We start from the raw sequence: 21,575 nt of genomic DNA on the forward strand, positions 1-21,575 counted from the left end.
CTCACTCCCTGCTCTTCTGCAGCAGAAGAGAAAGCCAAACTTCCTTCTTCCCAGCCACTCCAGTGTCAGTGCTCCCCAACCTCCCACTCTTGCAGGGAGCTGGAGAACAGCCTCTTTACAGTTGGTCTTTGCTGAAGACCAGAGAATGATGGTTGCCAGGAATTCAGCCAGCGGCGGGCAGTGCTGTAATTCAGAGGACTGCAATAGCCATGAAATGATACCAGTAATAATAATAATTCTTAGCCTGTCCATAGTGCATCTCTCTGTAGAGCTCCCAGGTGGATTCACATCACTATCTCCATTCCACAGGCAGAGCCATATGAACTTAAGGGACTTGCCTAAGGCCACCCACCAAGTCACTGGCAGAGTTGTGCTCAGAACCCAGATCTCTCAACAACTCTCCAGCTCAGATCCCTCACCTTGTTCCAATCTGTGTATCTGTCCATATGAATACATGTGGCACTATTAACACCCAGGCATTTCCTGCACACCGAGCTCATCAGGGGATCCTCAGTCACTGGCATCAGAATGTTTCCCTTGCAAGTGGCCAGAACAACATGGCTTGCTATTAGCTATTAGCAAAGTGTTTTGCACTCAGACACAGCAGACTTGAGGGGTTTAGGTATCAAGGTGCCCTACAAGGGGTAAGGAAAGAATAAGCCATGTGCACAACATGTGCAGCCTGACCTGAAGGAGGCAGGAATTGAGCTGGGTTATTTTTTTTAATTATTATTATTATTACCACAGAGCAGGAGATTTTTATAAAAATACATCATTATGCAAGACCCTTTGGTGCTGACCATAATGCTACTACTACAAACTTTCCAAAGAGGCACCATGGAGTAACCAGCAGTAATTTCCTGAAACACTCAGCCTCCCCTATTGGCTAGCCTAATGCAACAGCTGAGTTTGATGATGCGTGTGTAATAGTGATACGCTGGGGCATTTCATACAGTTATTCATGACTCTGGGGAACCTACAAAGGTAACAAGGTCCATTTAGAACCACTTAAGTGCTGAAAGCCCTTCTGCTTTGCTATCAGGGACATCAACACATTAAGATCCTGAGCCTGCAAACACTTTCCCATGACACTTTGCACATGGGAAGAGTCCCACTAAATTCAGTGGGACCTGTCAAGGTTCCTTCCCCACTCTGAACTCTAGGGTACAGATGTGGGGACCTCCATGAAAACCTCCTAAGCTTACTTTTACCAGCTTAGGTTAAAACTTCCCCAAGGTACAAACTATTTTACCTTTTGCCCTTGGACTTTCGCTGCCACCACCAAACATCTAACCAGTATTATTATTATCAGGAAAGAGTCCGTTTGGAAACGTCTTTCCCCCCAAATCTTACACCCCCTTTCCTGGGGAAGGTTTGATAAAAATCCTCACCAATTTGCATAGATGACCACAGACCCAAACCCTTGGATCTTAAGAACAATGAAAAAGCAATCAGGTTCTTAAAAGAAGAATTTTAATAGAAGAAAAAGTAAAAAGAATCACCTCTGTAAAATCAGGATAGTAAATACCTTACAGGGTAATTCAATTCAAAACATAGAGAATCCCTCTAGGCAAAACCTTAAGTTACAAAAAGACACAAAACCAGGAATATCCATTCCTTTCAGCACAGCGTATTTTCTCAGCCATTTAAACAAACAGAATCTAACGCATATCTAGCTAGATTACTTACTAAATTCTAAGACTCCATTCCTGTTCTGTCCCCAGCAAAAGCATCACCCAGACAGACAGAGAGAGAGAGAGAGGCTTTGTTTCTCCCTCCCCCCAGCTTTTGAAAGTATCTTGTCTCCTCATTGATCATTTTGGTCAGGTGCCAGCGAGGTTATCATAGCTTCTTAACTCTTTACAGGTGAAAGGGTTTTGTCTCTGGCCAGGAAGGATTTTAAAGGTGTTTACCCTATCCTTTATATTTATGACAGGACCACTCATGAGCATAAAGGTACTTCATGTGTCAAAGGGTGTGATTTCACTGCAGAGTTAGCCCAGGCCATCTGCACCCATGCTACAGAGGTGAGGCGTAGGGGAACATGTGGGGTCAAATGCCCCCCCATATTGGCCTGCTGGGGGTTGGGAGGAGGGAGAGGAGCTCTGTCCTCCTGCTGTGCCTGCCCCTGACGTGCTTGACCCCTGTACCAGGCAGCTGGGCTGCGTGGGAAGTGGAGGCGGTGGAAGCAGCTGTTTCTCAAGCTGGCTGCTCTGGGTCACTGCTTTGTGCAGCACGGGGGCTGCCTGAGAGATCCTGGCTGGGGAGATGGTGGGACACACACACACACGCCTCCACCCCCGCCTGGGCCCAGCTGCTGGGGACAGGGGACAAGTGAGCAGGAGTCCCCTCTCCCCCACCCCTGGCATGTTTCCGGCTCGCTCAGCTGCAGTCCCTGGTAGCCAGGTCCGTGGCGGGGATAGGGGACAGCCTGCTGCTGCTGCCCCAGCCAGGCTGTCTCTCAGGCAGCTGCTTCACCACAGAATAGTGAGCAGAGCCGCAGGCTTGAGCTACCTGAGAAGCGGCTCCCTCCTGCTCCCCACCCAGGCCTGGCTGCCAGGGAGAGCGACCAAAAGTGCTGGGGGGTACACAGCAGAAGAAGGACAGAGCCCTCCCCTCACAGGTGGGGAGAGCATGTGCTGGGGGCGGGGTGGGGTGTCGCTGGGCAGAGGAGATACGTAGAGCAGTCACGTGTCCTCCCCTTCAGATTGTATCTACCCCTGCATATGAGGAGGTACAAGTCATCTATAGCACAGGTGTGAGCAGCCACACCCTGGTTACTGGGTCCTCACTGGTGCTTGGCTCCCCTGGGTGTCACTTCGACTGCTGGGGCACAGCCCATAGTCGTTAGTATTGCACTAAGCTGAGTGGCTCTATGATTGCTTCCTATGTCTGTCATACTGGGCACTCAGGGGGAATTGTGAGAAGGCACTGAAGGACTATCAGCACTCTGAGGAATTTAGCCTGCATCCTCGCTGCAAAGTGGGCGGCTATCAGCCAGAGTGAAAACAGCACATGGGCTCTAACAAATAATCCAGCCAGTCTGGCTGGGCATGGGCTGAAAGCAACATAAAATGGGAGACAGGTTTGTGTGGGTGGAAAGGAGCGAGTTAGGGGCAATACAAACCAACCCTGTAGGGAAGACAGTGTTTGCAGTGTCTCCTGTTTATTAGTGCCTTGTGCATGCATGCTGCTGTACAGACACTGAGTAGCTGATGATTTATACATTATTTGTTGTTATTATTATAGTAACACCCAGTGCAAAGTGCTCTACAAGCAAGGAACAAAAAGACAGCCCCGTCCCAAAAAGCTGACAAGTTAAATATGTCTAAGGCTATGGTAGCACTTTTGTCAGTAAAACTTAGGTCTCTCAGGGGTGTGAAAAAACACCCCCCTGACTGACCTAAGTTTCATCAACAGAAGCACTGGTGTGGACAGTGCTATGTTGGTGGAAGATATTCTCCTGCCCACAGAGCTACCGCCACTTGTTGGGGGTGGTTTGATTATGCCAGCAGGAGAACTCTCTCCCGCTGGCATAGAGCGGCTACATGGGAGACCTTACAGCAGAGCAGCTGCCAGTGGCACAGCTGTGCCACTGTAAGGTCTCTAATGTAGACATAGCCTAAGAAACAACATGTGGCTTCAGCTAGATAAACAGATGGAGGAGCAGAAGGACACAGTCCTGGTCTAGTAGAACATAGCCACACACTCAAGGAATCAATTTTGAAGAACTTCAAGGAGAGGAAAGTGATCAGGAATAGTCAGCATGGATTCACCAAGAGCAAGTCATGCCTGACTAACCTAATTGCCTTCTATGATGAGATAACTGGCTCTGTGGATGAGGGGAAAGCAGTGGACGTGTTATTCCTGGACTTTAGCAAAGCTTTTGATATGGTCTCCCACAGTATTCTCACCAGCAAGTTAAAGAAGTATGGGCTGGATGAATGGACTATAAGGTGGATAGAAAGATGGCTAGATTGTACAGCTCAACAGATAGTGATCAATGGCTCCATGTCTAGTTGGCAGCTGGTATCTTCATTAATGATCTGGAGAATGGCATGGACTGCACCCTCAGCAAGTTTGCAGATGACACTAAACTGGGAGGAGTGGTAGATATGCTGGAGGGTAGGGATAGGATACAGAGGGACCTAGACAAATTAGAGGATTGGGCCAAAAGAAATCTGATGAGGTTCAACAAGGACAAGTGCAGAGTCCTGCACTTAGGACGGAATAATCCCATGCATCGCTACAGACTAGGGACCAAATGGTTCGGCAGCAGTTCTGCAGAAAAGGACCTAGGGGTTACAGTGGACAAGAAGTTGGGTATGAGTCAAGAGTGTGCCCTTGTTTCCAAGAAGGCCAATGGCATTTTGGGATGTATAAGTAGGGGCACTGCCAGTAGATCGAGGGACATGATCGTTCCCCTCTATTCGACATTGGTGAGGCCTCATCTGGAGTACTGTGTCCAGTTTTGGGCCCCACACTACAAGAAGGATGTGGAAACACTGGATAACGTCCAGTGGAGGGCAACAAAAATGATTAGGGGACTGGAACACATGACTTATGAGGAGAGGCTGAGGGAACTGGGATTGTTTAGTCTGCAGAAGAGAAGAATGAGGGGGGGATTTGATAGCTGCTTTCAACTACGTGAGAGGTGGTTCCAAAGAGGATGGATCTAGGCTGTTCTCAGTGGTACCAGATGACAGAACGAGGACTAATGGTCTCAAGTTGCAGTGGGGGAGGTTTAGGTTGGATATTAGGAAAAACTTTTTCACTAGGAGGGTGGTGAAGCACTGGAATGGGTTACCTAGGGAGGTGGTGGAATCTCCTTCCTTAGAGGTTTTTGAGGTCAGGCTTGGCAAAGCCCTGGCTGGGATGATTTAGTTGGGGATTGGTCCTGCTTTGAGCAGGGGGTTGGACTAGATGACTTCCTGAGGTCCCTTCCAACCCTGATATTCTATGATTCTATGAGTCTGACTCACAAGGCACAGTTGCCCAATTATAAGGTTCTCTTGGCTTCTATAGCCACTGTACCTTGTTATAAACATCCTCCCTCCTTTGATGACATTACCGTCCGCAGGCCAGGAGGATTCCTGCCTCACCCCAGAGACCAGACTCCTAGATGGATGGAGACATTTACAGTATTATCACACAGAGAACAGGCAATTGGAAAGAATTTGGATTTGAATTTGGTGGTAGATGTTGGGAGAAGCCCCACAACTTCTTGATATTCACATAGAACATCTTGAGTTAGCTGGGCTTCTGGCAGAGTTGGGGCAGGAGAATTGGGCCCTTTATGTGTGATGCTGGCAGATCACGTGCCAGCTCATGCCAAGGTCCTTCTGTCTCAATCAAACACTGACAAATTCCGAGCTGGAATCCATCTGGCTCACCTGAGTGTTGGCATGGTTAAAACAGGGGCTAGAATGGTAAGAATGTGTTTAGACTTTATGGACTGCTGGTGAATGACTGCATGCATTCATTTCACTTCTAGCATGTGTATCCTGTGTTATAAGGTAATATTTGAGTGTTTGCACTGTAAGCCTCTGTGACCATGTAAATCACCAGATAGGAGAGAGACACTAATGAGTGTAAAGTGCTGGTCTCCAACCGAAGGTGTTACATCCTGGCAGAGAACAAAGGTCCATCAACATCAGACAGACAAGAGTGGAGCATTAAAGAGGACAAAAAACTTTGTTGTTTACTCTCCCTCCAACCATGAAGATGAATCTTGCAAGTGAATTCCTCCCATCAGCTGAGTTTGCAGCTCAAAGCAGAAGTGGGTAAGGGCATAGGCTACATGTGACTGTTGAGAGTGGGGGCCACAATTTAAAGTTTGGGGTGGAAGAGCATGTGACCACCCCATGTGTTGACTTAGGGTGCAGGACCCTTTCAGCCCCACCTCCCTGGGCCAGAGCAGCCAATCCTGCCAGATCCTAGGGGGCTGCAGGAGCAGGGAGCACATGCCTCTGGGCCAGCCCCAGACCTGAGAAGAGGGGACTCACAGCAACAAAGCTTCTCCCCGGAGCTCCAGCACCCTCGGGGACACCTCAGCAGGGGGAGGAGCATGGGCAATGCCCATAACTGAGGCTGAGCAGAGGAAACCTGCTCCCAGTGCCTTCCCCAGTGACTTCACACCCTGCACCCAGCCCAGGGCTGCCATAGAATATCAAGGTTGGAAGGGACCTCAGGAGGTCATCTAGTCCAACCCCCTGCTCAAATCAGGACCAATCCCCAATTTTTGGCCCAGATCCCTAAATGTCCCCCTCAAGGATTGAACTCACAACCCTGGGTTTAGCAGGCCACTGGTCAAACCACTGAGCTATCCCTCCCCTGAAACCCAGGGCTGACCTGGATGACTGCAGAGCCCTCCCCTGACTGCAGAGCCCCAGGGGCGACAGCTGTTCAGTCAGGAGGGGGCTTTGTATCCAGGTCAGGGTTGGGATCACTAGTGGAGCTCTGAGGGGAAGCCTAAGACTGAAAGGTGTTGGGCCCGATCCTGTTTACCCCTTTTTCCAGATCATTTATAAATGTTGAATAGGACTGGTTCCAGTACAGACCCATGGGGAAATCATTATTTACCTCTCTCCATTCTGAAAACTGACCATTTATTCCTACCCTTTGTTTTCTATCTTTTAACCAGTTACCAAACAATGAGAGGACCTTAGAATCATAGAATCATAGAATATCAGGGTTGGAAGGGACCCCAGAAGGTCATCTAGTCCAACCCCCTGCTCAAAGCAGGACCAATTCCCAGTTAAATCATCCCAGCCAGGGCAGCCTTCCCTCTTATCTTTATTGCTCTGATCCTGGGTATAAGGGACCTGTCTGTCACTCTATGTTAAGGCTGCTATAGAGCCTGAGGAGTTTACACATGATAATTGGTTGGTGAAATTTAAGCACAGAACTCACCACCAATTTGGGGTTTGTGCCCTGGTTCTTAACAGTTTGCCTTGAGGCTGGCACTCGTGGTGTTAAATCACTGCAGGAAAGCTTGACACTCCTGACTCCTTGAGATTCACGGAGAACACTGAGAGTTAGCATGGCTACTGGCAGAGTTGAGACAGGAGAATTGGGCCTGTTATAAATAATCTTTTTAAAATTCTTGCTTGAAGACAAGTAGGCTCCCCCTTGCTTGTTGATGTAGAACATGGCTGTGGTGTTGTCTGTGAGGACTGCCACGCAATGGCCATGTAGGTGTCTGCGAAACACCTGACACGCCAGGCGCACTGCCATCAGCTCTCACACATTGATGTGAAGAGATAGCTCAGATCCGGTCCATAGACCCTGCGTTCAGAGGTCCCCGAGGTGGGTGCCCCACCCCAGAGATGACACTTCTGTGACTAGGGACAAGGAGTGTTGTAGGGAGTGAAATGGTACCCCTTTGCACACCGACATTGAGTCCAACCACCAGCGGAGGGAGGTTAAAATCGCTTCTGGGACAGTGACCACCATGCTCAGGCTGTCTCGACCTGGCCAATATACTGTTGACAGCCAGGCCTGAAGTGGGCAAAGCTGAAGTCTGGCATGCCTGGTTACATACGTGCACGAAGCCATGTGCCCCAGAAGGCTCAGGCCCATCTTTACCATTGAAGTCGGGAAGTTTTGAAGGCTGCGGACGATGTTCGCCAGCGACTGAAAGTGGGCGTCCAGTAGGAGAGCTCAGGCATGTCTGGAGTCTAAGACTGTCCCGATAAACTCTAGTCTCTGGGTTGGTTCCAGAGTCGACCTTTCGGTGTCGAGCAGGAGGCCCAGCTGGAGGAACATGTCTATGGTGAGTCAAATGTGGGGATTGTACTTGGTCCCTGGTGCGGCCCCGAATAATCCAGTCGTCGAGATACGGAAACACTTGGATCTGTTGATGATGAAGGAAGGCTGCCATGACGGCCATACACTTGGGGAACACCCTGGGAGCCGTGGACAGGCTGAAGGGAAGGATGGTAAATTGGTAGTGTTTGTGATTGACCACAAAGTGAAGAAAACGTCTGTGCACTGGATGAATTGCTATGTGGAAGTATGCGTCCTTCATTTTAAGGGCGGTGTACTAGTCTCCAGGATCCAGGGAAGGAATAATGGTCCCCAGTGAAACCATGCAGAACTTCAACTTTACCATGAATTTGTTGAGTCTGCGCAGATCTAGGATGGGTCGAAGCCTGCCCTTGGAGATTAGGAAGTAACAAGAGTAAAAACCCCTGTCCCTTAGCTCTTGGATCCTCCTCAACCATTCCCATGGTCAGGAGCATTTGGACCTCCTATGTAAGGAGTTGCTCATGAGAAGGGGACCTGAAGGGGGATGGAAAGGAAGGATTGGAGGGAGAGGAGAAAGAAAACTGAGGAGAATATCCCTTTTCCACCGTGCAAAGAACCCAATGGTGTGAAGTTATATGGGACCACGCACGGTGGAAATGGGAGAGACGATTTCGAAATGGAGGGGAAGGATCCTGGATGGTGACTGTCATGCCGTCCTCAGGCGCACCTTCAAAAGTTTTGCTTAGGCTCCGCCGGTGGTTTGGGAGGACCCTGATTCTGACTGGGTTTGTGGCTGGTAGATCGCTTCCTACCACCTCACACGCACCTTCTATAAAAGTCCTGCCTCGGTCGAGGACGGCGGTAGGACCATTGAGGCTGTGGCTTAAAGGGCCTGTGCTGGGTAACTGGGGTGTGCATTCTCAGAGAGTGCATGATAGCCCTGTAATCTTTCAGGCTCTGTAGTCTAGAGTCTGTTTTGTCCGAAAACAGGCCCTGCCCATCAAATGGAAGGTCCTTCAGGGTCTGTTGTAGCTCTGGCAGCAGGCCAGATACCTGTAGCCATGAGATGCGTCACATGGCTATGCCCAATGCAAGAATCCTAGCCGCAGAGTCTGCCACATTTAAGGAGGCCTGCAAGGAGGTCCTAGCCACCTTTTTGCCTCTTCCACTATGGCCCCAAACTCATCCCGGGACCCCTGAGGAATTAACTCCTTAAATTTCAACATGGAGCTCCACGAATTATAGTCATAATGGCTCAGGAGCACCTGTTGGTTCGTGACCCTGAGCTGTAGCCCCCCGAGGAGAAAATCTTGCGCCCAAACAAATCGAGATGCCTGGCGTCTCCCTTTTCGATTTGGGCGCCGAAGCCTGTTGACCATGCCGCTCCCTTTCATTCACCGAGGCCACCACTAGTGAACACGGCTGAGGGTGAGTATAAAGGTACTCATACTCTTTGGAGGGGACAAAGTATTTCCTCTCCACTCCTCTGGCCATCGGTGGGGTGGAGGCAGGGGTTTGTCAGATTGTCTTGGCATTGGTCTGGATGGTGCAGACAATGGGCAAAGCTACTCAGGACAGGGCCTCCGCTGAAAGGATGTCCACCACTGGGTCCTCCAACTCCACTACCTCCTCAGCTTGGAGGTACATATTACATGCCACCCTACGTAGAAGGTCTTGGTGGGCATGAAGGTCTATCGGGAAAGAACCCGAGATTGCTGTCACTGCCACTGCCTCGTCTGGAGAGGACAAGGAGGATGCCACAGGGGCCAGGGAATCCTGTGGCAGAACCTGCTGTGAAGGATCTTGTTGCCCAGGATCTGCTACGCTGGGGTCTGGGGCCTGTGCTGGGGTAGGAGCAGTTGCTTCCATACTCTCCAGGAGGAGGACGACTTATGGTGGCCTCTGGTACCTGAGGTTCTGAGTGGGCTGAGTGGGAGGCCATTGACAGAACCCCTTCGGCTTGGTGGTACGCCCACAGGGTCCAGAAGGACCATTGTGAAGGCTCCTGATTAGGGTCTTGGCCTTCTTCCTGCCAGTGACCCACATCATAGAATCATAGAATATCAGGGTTGGAAGGGACCCCAGAAGATCATCTAGTCCAACCCCCTGCTCGAAGCAGGACCAATTCTCAGTTAAATCATCCCAGCCAGGGCTTTGTCAAGCCTGACCTTAAAAACCTCTAAGGAAGGAGATTCTACCACCTCCCTAGGTAACGCATTCCAGTGTTTCACCACCCTCATAGTGAAAAAGTTTTTCCTAATATCCAATCTAAACCTCCCCCACTGCAACTTGAGACCATTACTCCTCGTTCTGTCATCTGCTACCATTGAGAACAGTCTAGAGCCATCCTCTTTGGAACCCCCTTTCAGGTAGTTGAAAGCAGCTATCAAATCCTCCCTCATTCTTCTCTTCTGCAGGCTAAACAATCCCAGCTCCCTCAGCCTCTCCTCATAATTCATGTGTTCTAGACCCCTAGGCCCTCGCTGTGGCTTGGAGTGGGGTGGGCTGAGCACAAGCTGCCCTCAGATTGTGACGACCGTGAGGCAGAGCGCGAGGGCCAAGGCAGCGCGGAGCGTGCCTCCATCAACTCTACAGGGTGTGTTGCGGATCAGTACCGGGTCGCTGAATAGCGGTGCTGCTGCGGCGATGGGGAGCAGTACTGGGATTGAGATCGGTGCTGATGACTGGCCCAGTACTGGGATCCAGATCTGGACCGCGACGACAACCGCCTGCAGGAGCGGTGTTGGGATCAGCTCCAGGAAAGAGATTGGTGCTCTGATTGGTGCCGGGAGTGATGTCAGAAGCCTAAACAGTGAGTATGACCGATGGTGCAAGTACGACTGGCGCCACAAGAGGGAGCGGCATCGGGACTGCGAGCGGCGTCAGGATGGGAAAAGTGGATGGGAACCTGGGAGGCAGTGACCATGAAATGGTCGAGTTCAGGATCCTAACACAAGGAAGAAAGGAGAGCAGCAGAATACAGACCCTGGACTTCAGAAAAACAGACTTTGACGCCCTCAGGGAACTGTGGGCAAGATCCCCTGGGAGAATAACATGAGGGGGAAAGGAGTCCAGGAGACCTCGCTGTATTTTAAAGAATCCTTATTGAGGTTACAGGAACAAATGATCCCAATGTGTAGAAAGAATAGTAAATATGGCAGGTGACCAGCTTGGCTTAACAGTGAAATCCTTGCTGCTCTTAAATACAAAAAAGAAGCTTACAAGAAGTGGAAGATTGGACAAATGACCAGGGAGGAGTATAAAAATATTGCTTGGGGATGCAGGAGTGAAATCAGGAAGGCCAAATCCCACCTCGAGTTGCAGCTAGCAAGAGATGTTAAGAGTAACAAGAAGGGTTTCTTCAGGTATGTTGGCAACAAGAAGAAAGCCAAGGAAAGTGTGGGCCCCTTACTGAATGAGGGAGGCAACCGGGTGACAGAGGATGTGGAAAAAGCTAATGTACTCAATGCTTTTTTTTGCCTCTGTCTTCACGAACAAGGTCAGCTTCCAGACAACTGCACTGGGCAGCACAGCATGGGGAGTAGGTGACCAGCCCTCTGTGGAGAAAGAAGTGGTTCGGGACTATTTAGAAAAGCTGGATGAGCACAAGTTCATGGGGCCGGATGCGCTGCATCCGAGAGTGCTAAAGCAGTTGGCGGATGTGATTGCAGAGCCATTGGCCATTATCTTTGAAAACTCATGGCGTTTGGGGGAGGTCCCGGACGACTGGAAAAAGGCTAATGTAGTGCCCATCTTCAAAAAAGGGAAGAAGGAGGATACTGGGAACTACAGGCCAGTCAGCCTCACCTCAGTCCCCAGAAAAATCATGGAGCAGGTCCTCAAGGAATCAATTCTGAAGCACTTAGAGGAGAGGAAAGTGATCAGGAACAATCAGCATGGATTCACCAAGGGCAAGTCTTGCCTGACTAATCTAATTGCCTTCTATGACGAGATAACTGGCTCTGTGGATGAAGGGAAAGCAGTGGACGTGTTGTTCCTTGACTTTAGCAAAGATTTTGACACCGTCTCCCACAGTATTCTTGTCAGCAACTTAAAGAAGTATGGGCTGGATGAATGGACTATAAGGTGGATAGAAAGCTGGCTAGATTGTTGGGCTCAACGGATAGTGATCAATGGCTCTATGTCTAGTTGGCAGCCAGTATCAAGTGGAGTGCCCCAGGGAAAAGGTCCTGGGGCCGGTTTTTTTCAATATCTTCATAAATGATCTGGAGGATGGTGTGGATTGCACCCTCAGAAAGTTTGCAGATGACACTAAACTGGGAGAAGTGGTAGATATGCTGGAGGGTAGGGATAGGACACAGAGGGACCTAGACAAATTGGAGGATTGGGCCAAAATAAAACTGATGAGGTTCAACAAGGACAAGTGCAGGGTCCTGCACTTAGGACGAAAGAATCCCATGCACCGCTACAGACTAGGGACCGAATGACTAGGCAGCAGTTCTGCAGAAAAGGACCTAGGGGTTATAGTGGACGAGAAGTTGGATATGAGTCAACAGTGTGCCCTTGTTTCCAAGAAGGCCAATGGCATTTTGGGATGTATAAGTAGGGGCATTGCCAGCAGATCGAGGGACGTGATCGTTTCCCTCTATTCGACATTGGTGAGGCCTCATCTGGAGTACTGTGTCCAGTTTTGGGCCCCACACTACAAGAAGGATGTGGATAAATTGGAAAGAGTCCAGCGGAGGGCAACAAAAATGATTAGGGGACTGGAACACATGAGTTATGAGGAGAGGCTGAGGGAACTGGGGATGTTTAGTCTTCAGAAGAGAAGAATGAGGGGGGATTTGATAGCTGCTTTCAACTACCTGAAAGGGGGTTCCAAAGAGGATGGTTCTAGACTGTTCTCAGTGGTAGCAGATGACAGAACAAGGAGTAATGGTCTCAAGTTGCAGTGGGGCAGATTTAGGTTGGATATTAGGAAAAGCTTTTTCACTAGGAGGTTGGTGAAACACTGGAATGCGTTACCTAGGGAGGTGGTAGAATCTCCTTCCTTAGAGGTTTTTGAGGTCAGGCTTGACAAAGCCCTGGCTGGGATGATTTAGTTGGGGATTGGTCCTGCTTTGAGCAGGGGTTTGGAGTAGATGACCTCCTGAGATCCCTTCCAACCCTGATATTCTATGATTCTATGATCGGGACCAGATCTGGGACCGGGAGCAGTGCCATGTTTGCATGCGCGGAGATGGCGGAAATATTAGGGTTGGCTTGCACCTAGAAGGTACCGTACGAACCGGAGGCGGTGCCGCAATCTGCAATGATGCCGGCTCTGTGAGGGCGATGAGGTTTCGCGCCGCTGCGAACTTCTCCAGTGTTGACAGAAGCCGGGGCTCAACCACGGTCCGGGTTGGGGAGCCTGTGCGCACCTGACTCAACAGCTCCTCTCTCGGTGCTGGAGTCAACAGTGCAGATATTGGTGCTTGTACCCTTGGTCGCTCTGGTGCTGGGCGTGACTCCAAGACTGGTATAGCAGATGCTGGTGACTGTTGAGGTGGGACAGTCGTCTCTGGCTTGCGCTGTCTCTTCTGGCCCAGAGACAGAATGGCGCCGGGTCACTTGTACTGGCTGTGGTGCTGGAGAGATCTGGTGCCGCGGGCCTCTATCAGACTCCAACTGCAGTGCAGTACCTGATGCTGCCGCCGGGGCACTGCACACCGAAGCACTCGGTGCAGGAACTTGGTGCGTCGATGGAGGGCCTGGGCTAAGGGCCACCTCCATAAGGAGCTGCTTGAGTCTAAAGTCCCGCTCCTTTTTGGTCCGAGGTCTGAACGCCTTACAGATCCTACACTTGTCCGCCTGGTGAGACTCCCTGAGGCACTTCAAACAGGAGTCGTGGGGGTCTCCAATTGGCATAGGCTTTGAGCAGGCTGAGCAAGGTTTGAAACCCAGAGCCTTGGGCATGAGCCCAAGGGGCGGGCAGGGAGGAGGAGAAGCACCCCTTCCAACCCACTAAATTAAGTCTAAACCTATCACTATCTCTTCAACAACTGCAACTATAGAATTATAACAACTATCTAACCACAGGAAGCAAAAAGGCTAGGGAGAGTGGAAGACAGCTATTGCCACAGTATTCTTGTCAGCAAGTTAAAGAAGTAAGGGCTGGATGAATGCACTATAAGGTGGGTAGAAAGTTGGCTAGATTGTCGGGCTCAACGGGTAGTGATCAATGGCTCCATGTCTACTTGGCAGCCGGTGTCAAGTGGAGTGCCCCAGAGGTCAGTCCTGGGGCCAGTTTTGTTCAATATCTTCATAAATGATCTGGAGGATGGTGTGGATTGCACTCTCAGCAAATTTGCGGATGATACTAAACTGGGAGGAGTGGTAGATACGCTGGAGGGCAGGGATAGGATACAGAGGGACCTAGACAAATTGGGCCAAAAGAAATCTGATGAGGTTCAATAAGGTTAAGTGCAGGGTCCTGCACTTAGGACAGAAGAACTCAATGCACAGCTACAGACTAGGGACCGAATGGCTAGGCAGCAGTTCTGCGGAAAAGGACCTAGGGGTGACAGTGGACGAGAAGCTGGATATGAGTCAGCAGTGTGCCCTTGTTGCCAAGGTGGCCAATGGCCTTTTGGGATGTATAAGTAGGGGCATAGCGAGCAGATCGAGGGACGTGATCGTTCCCCTCTATTCGACATTGGTGAGGCCTCATCTGGAGTACTGTGTCCAGTTTTGGGCCCCACACTACAAGGAGGATGTGGAAAAATTGGAGAGAGTCCAGCGGAGGGCAACAAAAATGATTAGGGGACTGGAACACATGAGTTATGAGGAGAGGCTGAGGGAACTGGGGATGTTTAGTCTTCAGAAGAGAAGAATGAGGGGGGATTTGATAGCTGCTTTCAACTACCTGAGAGGTGGTTCCAGAGAGGATGGTTCTAGACTATTCTCAGTGGTAGAAGAGGACAGGACAAGGAGTAATGGTCTCAAGTTGCAGTGGGGGAGATTTAGGTTGGATATTAGGAAAAACTATTTCACTAGGAGGGTGGTGAAACACTGGAATGCGTTACCTAGGGAGGTGGTGGAATCTCCTTCCTTAGAAGTTTTTAAGGTCAGGCTTGACAAAGCCCTGGCTGGGATGATTTAATTGGGGATTGGTCCTGCTTTTGAGCAGGGGGTTGGACTAGATGACCTCCTGAGGTCCCTTCCAACCCTGATATTCTATGATTCTATGATTCCACAATTCCAACAACCATCACGGGTGGTAAGAAGGAACTGAGGGGGCGCTGGGTCAGCTGGGGTATATATCCAGCGCCATGAAGAAGCCACTCCAGGGGGCTCCACAGCCGACCCACCAGGTGTTGCTAGGTTAAAAATTCTCCGATTGTGCATGCGGTGCACACACACCTATAGATTCATAGATATTTAGGTCAGAAGGGACCATTATGATCATCTAGTCTGACCTCCTGCACAACGCAGGCCACAGAATTTCACCCACCACTCCTACAAAAAAGAAACCTCACACCTATATCTGTGCTATTGAAGTCCTCAAATCGTAGTTTAAAGACTTCAAGGAGCAGAGAATCCTCCAGCAAGTGAGCCGTGCCCCATGCTATAGAGGAAGGCGAAAAACCTCCAGGGCCCTCCAATCTGCCCTGGAGGAAAATTCCTTCCCGACCCCAAATATGGCGATCAGCTAAACCCTGAGCATATGGGCAAGATTCATCAACCAGATACTACAGAAAATTTTTTCCTGGGTAACTCAGATCTTATCCCATCTAATAACCCATCACAGGCCATTGGGCCTATTTACCATGAATATTTAATTATCAAAACCATATTATCCCATCATATCATCTCCTCCATAAACTTATCGAGTTTAATCTTAAAGCCAGATAGATCTTTTGCCCCCACTGCTTCCCTTGGAAGGCTATTCCAAAACTTCACTCCTCTGATGGTTAGAAACCTTCGTCTAATTTCAAGTCTAAACTTCCTGGTGGCCAGTTTATATCCATTTGTTCTTGTGTCCATATTGGTACTGAGTTTAAATAATTCCTCTCCCTCTCTGGTATTTATACCTCTGATATATTTATAGAGAGCAATCATATCTCCCCTCAACCTTCTTTTAGTTAGGCTAAACAAGCCAATCTCCCTGAGTCTCCTTTCATAAGACAAGTTTTCCATTCCTCGGATCATCCTAGTAGCCCTTCTCTGTACCTGTTCCAGTTTGAATTCATCCTTCTTAAACATGGGAGACCAGAACTGCACACAGTATTCCAGGTGAGGTCTCACCAGTGCCTTGTATAACGGTACTAAAACCTCCTTATCCCTACTGGAAATACCTCTCCTGATGCATCCCAAGACCACATTAGCTTTTTTCACAGCCATATCACATTGGCGGCTCATAGTCATCCTATGATCAACCAATACTCCAAGGTCCTTTTCCTCCTCCGTTACTTCTAATTGATGCGTCCCTAGCTTATAACTAAAATTCTTGTTATTAATCCCTAAATGCATGACCTTACACTTCTCACTATTAAATTTCATCCTATTACTATTACTCCAGTTTACAAGGTCATCCAGATCCTCCTGTAGGGTATCCCTGTCCTTCTCTAAATTAACAATACCTCCCAGCTTTATATCATCCAATTGGAATGATATATCACCTAATTGGAATCAATGCGAGCAAGCACTCGAAGAAGAATAGGGTGATCATATGTCCTGTTTAACCACTGGCCTAGATATCATGATTTTTGTGGGGAAACTGGGCATTTGTCCCATCTGCTCTTGCAACTGATGACTTGTGGTGGCAGCAGTGCAGAAGTAAGCGTGGCAATACGGCAATGCAGAAGTAAGGGGGGGGCATGCTATTGACACCCTTACTTCTGCATTGCTGCTGGAAGCGGCACTGCCTTTTCAGAGCTGGGCAGCTGGAGAGCGGCAGCTGCTGGCTAGGAATCCAGAGGTGCCAGAGTTATGAACTGCAAAGCCTAGAGGTGCTGGGGCTTAGCCCTGGCAAGCTCCAGCACAAATTAAGGACTGCCCACATGGTGGGGCTTGGATGAGCAGTGACACCAGGTAGCTCATATTCTCTCAATGCAGAGAGGTGAGGAGAGGGCAGGGGAGGAGGGAAATAGGAGCAGAGTGGGTCAGAGAGAAGCACAGAGAGGAGGGGGGCAGAAGGGTCGAAATCTACTACCAGTGTCCGTTTTCAGTTTAGGGAATTATCGTCCACTCTAAGTACAAAAAAAGAACTATTAAGCAACACTGTAATTGAGCCCAGACAGGCGTAGGGAAGGGGGGCTTTCTTAAACAGCGTGTCCTTCAGGGGAGACAGACTGACAACCAGATGGATCTGGGCTCTGCTAAGAGAAGGTGAGTTGGTTCTGTTCTGGTCCTGTGATTGAAGAGGGAAGCCAATCACACTTGGAGTGAAGCACAAGGCTAGATGAAACTAAACGTGCATGTAGGCTGGTTGCTATTCAGTGCTTTGCTCCCGCTGTTAAATCACACACTTTGCTGTGAGAAGACTGTGGTAAATGCAAGCGTCTAAGTCCCAGTCAGCCCTGCTGCAGGATAAGCAGTTGGTCCCACTAACAAGGTGGTACAGCTCGTTCCTGGTCTCAGAGTGGGAGAATCACGAGATCACACCCGGGACAGGTAAGGACAAGAAGCTGAACACCTGAGGCAATGCCCTCAGAGAGAGCAGAAAGGGGGCAGAGGTGCAGCTAGCCCTAGAACCACGACAGTACTGATGAATTACTATTGAGTATGTGTATTATCAGTCCAGCTGAGATCCATCCCCACTGTGCGTACACATCGGGAGAGAGTCTCTGCCCTGCACGTCTGACAGTCTCAATAGACAAGACAGAACAGAAGGAGTCTCATTCCCATTGTACTGGTGGGGAGCTGAGGCCCAGAGAGATGATGTGATTTGCCAAAGGTCAGAAAGGGAGTCCATGGCAGAGCTGGGAATTGAACCCAAGTCTGCTGGCTCCTTGTCCCAAGCCTCAAATACAAGCTTGTCCCTTGGGCGGGCGGGGCTTTCCCTGAGCTGTTAGTGATTGCCTGTCCATTCAAAAACACTGAGTTCCTGTAGCAAAGACTCCGCCCCTTGCAGGACAGCTGGACCATGAAGGCTCCAAGGAGGCAGATAGACAGAGGCTAGAACAGTGGGGTTGGATGCTTTGCTCCCATAGGCTCCTCTGAAGATCCCAATCGGCGCGTGCTGGCCACGTCCCAGTGTAAGGTAACTTGCATGTGAGACCAGTAGCTCTGCAGCAACAGCCAAGGAGCTGTGACCCAAAAAGCGAATAGAAAAAAGGTCTCCAGCACCTCCCTTCCTGACACCTTCTCTCCCTTGGCACCATCCCCACCAGCTCCAGCTCCACAGCCAGCTACCAGCAGAGCCTAACACAATGGGGACAGTCATGGGTCTGTTTGAGTAGCTGTTCAGAGGGAACAGCTCCAGGCCAGGCTGGTGGCTCCATATTTAACATGCCAGATTTGTGGAGGAAGGTAATAGGAATTATTTGGAGTTACAATTATTTCTGCTCTTCTTGGTGGGAACCTTTGTCTAGCGAAGATTGTCACAGCACGCTGAGAGCAGGGAGCATAGCACAGAGCGCCTCCTCCTGCAGAGGGGCAGAAGAGCTCTGCACTGGACCTTCGGGCACCAGAGCGTGGCAACAGCCTATGAAAACTGGGCTATTGTCTCTCCCACTTCGGCACGCCTGAGGAGACATCAATGGGCCATGCTTACATGACAGTGCATCACTCACATATTAGTGACCTGGGGCTTTGGGGCAACATGGGTCCCCTGTGGAGCGTAGGAACCAGAGCTATGGAATCTGTGATGAACCCACTACAGGACCCTTTTCTGTGTCTGCCTCCTGCTGAAATGCCCACTCCACTCAGCTGCAGCAAAGAGAGACAGAGCACGGAGAGCAGGTCCCAGGAACATCATGGGAATGCCTCTCTCTCCTCCCTGGCTGGTCTTGGAGAGCATTCTGCCCAGCAGGGGCCCAGCCCCTGCAATTAACAGTGGGAAGGAGACAACTCTGACGATGGAGTAATTGCATAAAGGGTCTCTTGTAAAGGAGAGCTCACAGAGGGTGCGTTTCCCTTCTCTAGCTCCAATGTTCTCAAAGTCCAGGCCCTGCTTAGGAAATGCCAGGCTGTGGGAGTTAGGAGAACCAATTGTCAGAGTGAATTAAGTGATTTAACAAACCCCAAAGGCCACTGGGAGCTCTTAGACAGCAAGCGTGTAACCCCATTTTTTGAGGACCCAAGATGCTACTAGTTGGAGAGCAGCTTGAGACAGAGTTACTGGGTGAAGTTCTCTGGCCTGTGCTATGCAGGAGCTAGGACTAGCTGACCACAATGGCCCCTTCTGGCCTAAAGTTCTACCATTCTGTGAATGTCGGTGCTGAGGTCTTGGAAAAAAAGGCCACTCCTGCTGATTATCTTATTCTGATTGCACTTCCAGAACAGCAGTAGCCACCAAAAGCCCTAAAAATCACTCCCTGATCTATTCAAGAGTTTTTCCCATCTTCACCAGTACCTATACTTGCTGCCTCCACAGAGAGGAGTGACTGCCTCTATGACTCTCAGGGTTACAGAATACCTTTCTGCCAGGATAAGGGAGATGATACATTTCCTTGCAGAGCTAGAAAAACTAGTCTCAGGAAATCAGGCCAAGTGCACAGATTTTTCTCCCGAGTTTTTCCTCCCCTGTGCCAGCTGTAGCTAGAGTTACTGTGCCAATCCAATACTGAGAGCCGAGTGCTGACATCCATGGACATAAACTGACTGATCATTGCGCACTGAAAGGACTGGGGAGAAAGCATCCAGCCAGAGGCTCTACAGGAGGTGCGGCCAATGGGTAGTTTAAATGTAAGACCTTTGGCTGTTGATCCAGCTCATGATCTGCCCCAATGTTATGCGTACCCACGATGAATTCCATACCTCCCTCCTATTTGTTTCTCAGTGGCTGCCCATCAGCACTCATGAAATGCCATGTAAAGATGGGGCACCCACCCCAGAAACCAGCTGGCCAGCCTGGCAGAGATTGTTCCACACCCAAAGGGATTCAGATGGATTTAAACCCAGCACTCACCCTCTCACTGATGGCATGGTGCTTGCTCGCCAGCTCATCCTTCTCTGCCCGGGTGTGTGCCAGCAGGTCCTCAAGGCGTGAGAGCTCCTTCTGCAGCATACGGTTTTCTTCTTGCATATTGAGTGGAGACGTTGTTTCCCACAGAGCTGGAAGGAACAAGAAAGGTGGATTAGCGGTGTGAGAAGGTCCCAACCAAGCAGGCCACGTGGAGAGCTAGCTGTGGCATCAGCCTTCGCGGCAGGAAGAATGACCTTGTGGTTAAACCACTGAACTGGGAATCAGAAGATCTGGGATCAATGTCCAGCTCTGCCACAGAATGCATGCAAGTCCCTGGGTGAGTTACTTAATCTCTCTGTGCCTCAGTGTCCCTTCTGTAAAATGGGGATAATAATCCTTCCTTTGTCTATTTAGATTGTAAACTCTTTGAAGCAGGAACTAGATGTACATAACCTACCTCAGTGGGGCTCTGATCTCACCTGAGGGGCCCCTAGATGCAACAGTATATACATATTACCATGGTGATTGATACCTGCTCCCTTAGGGCGGGACAGGTTTGCTGTCACTCTCCTGTGTCACATGTTGCTGACAATCAGGTACAAAGTTGATCCTGTGACTCTCCCAGCCCTGCTGCAAACCACCTAAAAACACTTTCCTCATTTTTTCCACATACTCAGAATAAATTGGCTGGTTACTCTCACCTGGGAGAGTGAGAGTTGAATTCAGTTAAATTATTTAACATTTAAAGCATTTCTCTTCAGGATCCAAGGGGCAGGTTTGGATCATTTAAAAATACCCAGATTATTCCAGCTAGCTGAATGGACCCCTTAACTATCCCTCCTACCCCACCAGCCCCATTGCTCACTCAATCAATTCCCCACTGCAATGCTGATTTCCCTGTATGCCTTCTCCGACCTAAGACAGACGCTTCTTGGGCACCCCATGGCCCCTCTCCTGGCCCAGAAGAGTTCATGCCCATCCTGTACCTTGGGATGACTCTTCTGCCAGACTCTCAGTGATGATCTGCCGAATCCTGGCTGGAACTGGGGTGGGCGTGGCTCGGTCCCCCGCTCCTCGCACAGTTAGTGTCTTGTCCTCCTTGCTGGCTTCTGGGCTCAGGACCGTGTCCTCTAGTTTCTGAAACATAGGTGTATGTTACCCTTTGGCTGGAACCTGGTCAGACAATCATGAATGCTGAGTAGACCTTAACCAAACCAGAGTGCAGGGGGCTGGCAGAGCTCATCATGCTGTCAATGGATGCTAGCATACCCTGGCTGAGAAACACGCATACCCCATCCCACACCCTCAGCTGTCCACATAGGCAGCTCTTTAGCAGGGGGCTACAATTTCAGGGTGACTCCAGCTCAGCTGCCCCTTCCATTGCAGGTCTGCCCCTTTAAGGGGGCCTTTGCCTTACACTGCCAGGAGCAGCAGAGGCCACGAACCTTTGCAGCTCTGGCATGGCCCAGTCACCCCCTGGCCTAGGACAACTCTGGAGAGGAGGAGACCTCCTTTAGAGGCACTCTCTCCCCTGCACCAATGGCCATCAGAAGCCGAAAGCTCTAATGGGTGTAACACTGGCCTGGATTCCTCTCTCCCATAGATGCACACCCTTCATTCCACCTGAGAACTGGAGGGGTCTGTGATCACTGGCCCAGCAAAGGATTTCTAGTCAAAGCAAGTCGCACAATATCAGAGCCTAAAGCTCGATTGATGCTGCCCAGTGAAGCGGCCAAGTGCTGTGGATACAAGGGCA

At 49.9% G+C, this 21,575-nt stretch overlaps 1 protein-coding gene across 1 annotated transcript in view; it reads right to left on the bottom strand.

Annotated features, from left to right (window-relative positions):
• CROCC2 (ciliary rootlet coiled-coil, rootletin family member 2) overlaps positions 1–21,575 on the bottom strand; it is a 215,378-nt gene that overhangs the window by 164,266 nt on the left and 29,537 nt on the right. Inside the window, exons 2-3 of the mRNA XM_073358695.1 lie at positions 20,806–20,956; positions 19,823–19,968 (exon numbers count right to left, since the gene is read on the bottom strand). Coding sequence (XP_073214796.1) covers positions 19,823–19,968; positions 20,806–20,956 — 297 coding nt within the window. The remainder of the gene's footprint in view (positions 1–19,822; positions 19,969–20,805; positions 20,957–21,575) is intronic.

The sequence above is a fragment of the Lepidochelys kempii genome, chromosome 9 (assembly GCF_965140265.1).
Source record: "Lepidochelys kempii isolate rLepKem1 chromosome 9, rLepKem1.hap2, whole genome shotgun sequence".
Taxonomy (NCBI): domain Eukaryota; kingdom Metazoa; phylum Chordata; order Testudines; family Cheloniidae; genus Lepidochelys; species Lepidochelys kempii.